The sequence below is a fragment of the Heteronotia binoei genome, chromosome 9 (genome assembly GCF_032191835.1).
Source record: "Heteronotia binoei isolate CCM8104 ecotype False Entrance Well chromosome 9, APGP_CSIRO_Hbin_v1, whole genome shotgun sequence".
Taxonomy (NCBI): Eukaryota; Metazoa; Chordata; class Lepidosauria; order Squamata; family Gekkonidae; genus Heteronotia; species Heteronotia binoei.
In genome coordinates, this window is record NC_083231.1 from 111184689 (window position 1) to 111190882 (window position 6194).

The 6194-nt window shown below is 45.2% G+C and overlaps 1 protein-coding gene across 1 annotated transcript in view; it reads left to right on the forward strand.

The window, feature by feature from the left end:
* The window catches only part of SLC4A4 (solute carrier family 4 member 4), a 287851-nt gene extending 283994 nt beyond the window's left edge, over positions 1–3857 (forward strand). Inside the window, exon 24 of the mRNA XM_060247411.1 lies at positions 2843–3857. Within this exon, the coding sequence (XP_060103394.1) occupies positions 2843–2948 (106 nt within the window). The 3' untranslated portion in view covers positions 2949–3857. The remainder of the gene's footprint in view (positions 1–2842) is intronic.
* The last annotated feature ends 2337 nt before the right edge of the window (positions 3858–6194 follow it).

Sequence of the window (6194 nt, forward strand, 5' to 3'; positions counted from 1 at the left end):
TTGGCGGCTACCAACCATGGTGACTGAGGGGAACCTCCACATTCGGAGGCAGCACGTCTCCGAATACCGGTGTCAGAAGGCAAGATCAGGGCAAAAGCCTTGACCTCTGTGTCCTGTTGTTGAACCTCTAGAGCAGGGGTGGCCGAACTTGCGCAATGTAAGAGCCACATAAAATAAATGCCAGATGCATGAGAGCCACAAGACACGAATGTCAGATGTTTGGGAAGGAAGAAAGGGGAGAAAAATGGGAGGATGGAGAGGTGGAAAGAAAGCAACTTTAACTTTAAATGCATTCTCCGAGCTGCTGGCTGGCTTGGCTTGGAAAAGTGATTTGAAGACACAAACGCCTTACTCAAGCCAGCCAGCAGGGCAGTGGGGGCTTCAAGAGCCGCACAATACGTGTGAAAGAGCCACATGTGACTCCTGAGTCACAGGTTGGCCACCCCTGCTGTAGAGTAACTGGCCATTGTGTTAGAGAGGAGGGTGGATTAATATGATCCATCAGGGCTGTTTCTTATGTTCTCAACTCCCCCCCCCCAGTTAATAGGGGTATATGTGCCCCTAGAATCTTCCCAGCACATGGACTTAAAAGGTTGCTGCACTAATGCTGCTGTTTTCATGAAGGCACCGTCAAAACTAGTTCAGCGAAGAAGGGAATGGGACATAAATTTATGGGTGGAGAACACAGAAACCACACAATTCGGAACAGAGACTCAGTTGGCACGAGAACTTGGTCCATTGTTAAATCCTATTTTGAATTCTCCCTCCTGGGCAGTTCCCTTGTTCCAGTTGCAGTCAAGCTATTCCAAAGAACAGCTCTAACTCTCCTATTCAGGCACGTTAGCTTGTCAGGCCTATCGGCATTTGAGGAGTGTTGCAGCTTTCATTTCCGAAAGAGACCAAAATTCATTTGTATCCAGCTCTGTTATTCCATTCCCCTTACAAACGTCAATGAGTTTCCGGTTGTTTTCGATTAGCAGTAACCCCGATAAGGGAGAATAAATGCTTTCATTAGAGATCACAGAACTACAATTCCCAGAATCCCTCATGGAGTCCTCAGGTTCAGCCCCAAACATATCTAGGTAAAATATCTCATTGTTGGGAAAGCGTCCACCTTGGATGACTGTGTGCCAGTACATAAGAACATAAGAGAAGCCATGTTGGATCAGGCCAATGGCCCATCAAGTCCAATACTCTGTATCACACAGTGGTCAAAAATTTATACACACACACACACACACACACACACTGTGGCTAATAGTCACTGATGGACCTCTGCTCCATAACTATTTGTGTGGTGTACAGCAGGGGTGGCCAATGGTAGCTCTCCAGATGTTTTTTGCCTACAACTCCCATCGGCCCCAGCCATCAGCCATGCTGGCTGGGGATGATGGGCGTTGTAGGCAAAAATACATCTGGAGAGCTACTGTTGGCCACCCATGGTGTACAGATTATACCAGTGTTCTTGGCAGATCTGGTTTGATCGCAGATTCAAGTTTTGCCTGAACTCAAGTGACCTCAGGTACTTGCCTGTGAACTTGTTTTGTGTTTATGGCTGCATTATTAGGACTTAGTTGAAGCCTCGTTCACATGTTACAGTAAACCCACATACATCCTGCATATGCAGCCTGCCTGTATGCGTGTACATCTGTTTGTAAGAAAGAGCCAATACATGATTAATTTATGAAAGAAATCCGGAACCCATTTAGTTTGGTGTAGTAGTTAAGTGTGCGGATTCTTATCTGGGAGAACTGGGTTTGATTCCCCACTCCTCCACTTGCACCTGCTGGAATGGCCTTGGGTCAGCCATAGCTCTGGCAGAAGTTGTCCTTGAAAGGGCAGCTGCTGTGAGAGCCCTCTCCAGCCCCACCCACCTCACAGGGTGTCTGTTGTGGGGGAGGAAGGGAAAGGAGATTGTGAGCCGCTCTGAGACTCTTCGGAGTGGAGGGCGGGATATAAATCCAATATCTTCATCTACCTCACAGGGTGTCTGTTGTGGGGGAGGAAGGTAAAGGAGATTGTGAGCCGCTCTGAGACTCTTCGGAGTGGAGGGCGGGATATAAATCCAATATCTTCATCTACCTCACAGGGTGTCTGTTGTGGGGAGAGAAGATATAGGAGATAGATATAAGCCGCTCTAAGTCTCTGATTCAGAGAAGGGCAGGGTATAAATCTTCAGTCTTCTTCTTGGATAAATATGGGGTTTGCATCACACATTCAGCTGTATGTACATTGACTGTAACACAACAGTTAACACACACACAAAGAAGTATCAAGTGCACACTGTGTGGATTGTATGTGTGTTCACTGTAACTCATGAACAAGGCTTCAGTTTGGGGGTGGAAGGGTTAAATAGTCAGTCATGGCTTCTCTCTTAAGTAGTCAGTACTTAAATGGCTCTATTTGAAATGCCATCTTGAAACGCCACCTTCTTTCTTCTAAAACCAGCTTAAGAGTGGCATACAGTGCAGCTTAGAGGTCACAGTTCTGTGGTGTGCGGGTGGGGGGGGAGTGGAAAGTGCCGTCAAGTTGTAGCCAACTTACAGTAACCCCATAGGGTTTTCAAGGCAAGAGATGTTCAGAGGTGGTTTGCCATTGCCTTCTGTGTAGCCACTCCAACTTCCTTGGTGACCTCTCATCCGAATACTAATCCGGGCCAACCCTGCTTAGCTTCTGGGATTTGATGACGTTGGGTTAGCCTGGGCTGTCCAGGTCAGGGTGGCCACTGCTTTTATGTCTTTCCCGATGTAATAATTAATCCAGACTTGATCGCACCGTATCAATTCTCATGTATGATTTCGGTTTGTTTGTTTCCTCTCCTCTCTCTTTTTTTTGTCCGCAGCCCTCCGCGAACTCCAGTGAAAGTTGTGCCTCAAATTAGAATAGAACTCGATCCTGAAGACAATGGTTTTTTCTGGAGGAGCAAGGGAACAGAAACAACTTTGTAACTTGATCGCTAATCTTCTGTTGAACCGGCTTTTTATTTTGTCGTCGTCGTCGGTTTTCTTTCATTACTAGCCAAATATTCGGTTGCACTCTGCCTAGTATAAAACCAGGACACATTGCCCTCCCTTTCGCTCTGAATTTTCTCCCATTCCCTCTTACTTCTTTGGAGAGGGGGTATATTTTTCTGTTTGCTCTATTTTCTTTCTTTCTTTCTGACCAAGACAATTTTTTTGTTTTGCCTTTTCAGTCACATCTGTACCTATACCTCTTTCAAGGAGCTGACAGAAGCGTTAAGGATCTGTTATCACACCTTTGCAAGATGAGTGCAAAACTGACTGTTATTTTTTTTTTTTTTTAAAGCTGCGAATCGGTGTTTGTTTGTTTTTCTTTTTCTTTTTCTCTAGCAGAACAAACCTGACTTCTGGCTTAACGTAGCACCCCTTAGTTCTCCACTTTTGCAGAACGCTGCTAATCTTAACATGCTCTTAATATCAGTTACTGCTATGTTGGGTAATTTCAAGGAAAGGAGATGGAATGGTACATCCCCGCACAGAAAGAATTTCTTTTTGCCATCATGGTAGTGAGTGTGTGGAACAGGTCCCTTTCCTGTGCAACTTTTATTCTGTAATATTTTAATGGACTTTTACCTGTCAGCTACTTTGACGAGTGTTACTCCCCCCCCCCACCCTAGATTTTTTTTTTGTTTTAAATTATGGGGGCCTAACTTGTGACTTTAATATTTTTTTGTCATTTTTTTAACCTTTTTTAAAAAAAAATTACTGTAAAAAAATGAATTTTTTTTCCTGCAGCAGGAAATGTATAGTTTTGTGTAGTTCTACCTCTTATTTCTAGATGTTGGACTTTCTCTTTTAAAAAGGTAAAGAAAAAAAAAGAAGAAAAAAAAGATTTAATAATAACAATTGTATAGTACGGTATACAATGTGATTTTCACAAAACAAAATCCAGAAAACAAAAACAAAAAAGAAAGACACGATCTCATGGGTATGGCATAGAACTGAAATCAACGATCTTAAAACGCCTTCCTTTGAAAATGTTTCTCTCCTTTCCTTTCCTTTCTCTCATCTGTTTTTATTTCCCCTAACAATCTGATCACATGGTGAAGGAATCGGGGCGTGGGTCACCTGATTGGAAGGGTGGAGCCTGTTTGGAACAACCTGTGCAATCTGCCTCAGGTTGCCACTATTGTGCCACCTTGTCCTGCAGGAGCATTGTCTAAACGAATGAGAAGGATGCTGCATCAGCCAATCACGTGCAAGTTGCTTCTCAAGGATTCACGTCAAACGAGAAGATACAGGCTGCAGCCATGTTTCTTATTGAGTATCGGTAGTGTTATTTCATTCCCCAAACTTACCTCGCTCGCTCTTTCGCTCTCTCCGTGTGTGCATGTGTGTAACTGTCCTTGCAGATTTAACCGCCCCACTCTCTGGTGGTGCATATTTTTCCAGAATGTATCCTATCACTTTTTAGGCAGGAAAGACCACATACTCAAACATTTTCTTAGCAAAATTCATCGTGGAGAACTGGGTGTGCTAGTTTTCCATCCCCAGGGAATACTGGTTTTTTTTGTTTGTTTGTTTGGGGAAGAATTTAAAAGATGACATCTTCTGCTTGTGGTGTGCAGCTGTAGGATCCTGGGAAAGCTACACCACTTCATAGTCTACCATCCAAGTATTAATTAGGGCTGACTGTGCGTAGCTTCCCAAGATGGCTAGCCTGGGCCATCCTGCTAGTCAGGGCAATAATTAAGAACTATCCAATCACAACAGACTTATGGTGACCTCGTAGGGTTTTCAAGGCAAGGGATATTCAGAAGTGGTTCGTCATTGCCTGTGACTGCATAGCAGCCAGGCCCATAGCCATGGCGGTGGGGTGGGGGCTGTGGGGGCCCTGCACCCCCCCCCCGACTTCAGGTTGGGCCCCCGGCTGCCATTGCCGCAGCTCAATAGCCGCGATGGCCCTTTCCCGGTCCCACCACACCCAGTTTGGTATAGCGGTTAAGTGTGCAGACTCTTAATCTGGGAGAACCGGGTTTGATTCCCCACTTCTCCACTTGCAGCTGCTGGAATGGCCTTGGGTCAGCCGTAGCTCTCGTAGGAGTTGTCCTTGAAAGGGCAGCTGCTGCGAAAGCTCTCTCAGCCCCACCTACCTCACAGGGTGTCTGTTGTGGGGGAAGAAGGTAAAGGAGATTGTGAGCCGCTCCGAGTCTCTGATTCAGAGAGAAGGGCGGGGCATAAATCTGCCGTCGTCTTCTTCTGTTTCTTCTTCTTCTCCACTCCCCCAGCCTCTTCCCTCTCTCCCCCCTTCCTTTCCCGAGATTTTGACATTGCTCAGGAGGGATGATGGAGCAGCTGCCAATCTTGTGCAGTTTCATGGGCCCGCCAATCAGCTGATCGGCGAGGCCTTTAAGCAGCACAATGTTCACACCGAAGCAAAAAAAAAAAAAAAAGCTTATGGGAAAGGAGCACAAAACGAAACGGAGAATTTTGAAACCAGAGGGGCTGTTCTGCAGACCCACTGTCTCACGCAAGCATACACACGCAAGCACGCATTCTCCCCATTTTTTTTAGTTTTCCCAGATCTCTCCCAGAAAGGTCTTCCATTGTTGAATGGCGTGATGGGTACCTGAATTCATGGTTGGTATCATTTGATTATCGAAAAGGACATTCGGCGCAATGCCTTGTTGTACAGATCATGTTGTGACGCAGTTTGGGGACAAGACAAGCGTTTCTGTTATAATGTTTTTTACCACTTCATGTTCGGGTTAGGAGAGCTGAGGAATGAGAACCTGAGATGTAACATTTCGTGAGCTCCTGGAATTAGTAGCACTTGGCCGCACAAGTTTTGTTTTGTTTTTTAATTGAAACTACCAGCACTAAGGATGTATCTACACTGCACTTTTATTGGGTTTTGTATCAATCGGACTGGCGTGGCTTTGTTCCACCCCCCCCCCCCCCAAAAAAAAAAAAGAAAATTGGGAACTATAACCTGGTGAGCATACTGAGAATTCTCTATGAGGGATCCCAGTCTTCGCACAACAGAACTACAATCCCCAGAATTCTTTGGGGATACCGGAATTAACTGTAAGATGAACAGTGTAGATACTCCCTAAACAACTGAATAGTAAAAAAAAAAAAAGGGGGGGGCTTTGTTTTGAACCTGGTTTATGTAGAGAGATGTGTTGAAAACGTTTGGCTCTATGGTGATAAAAACCGTTGCGACGCCGGTCT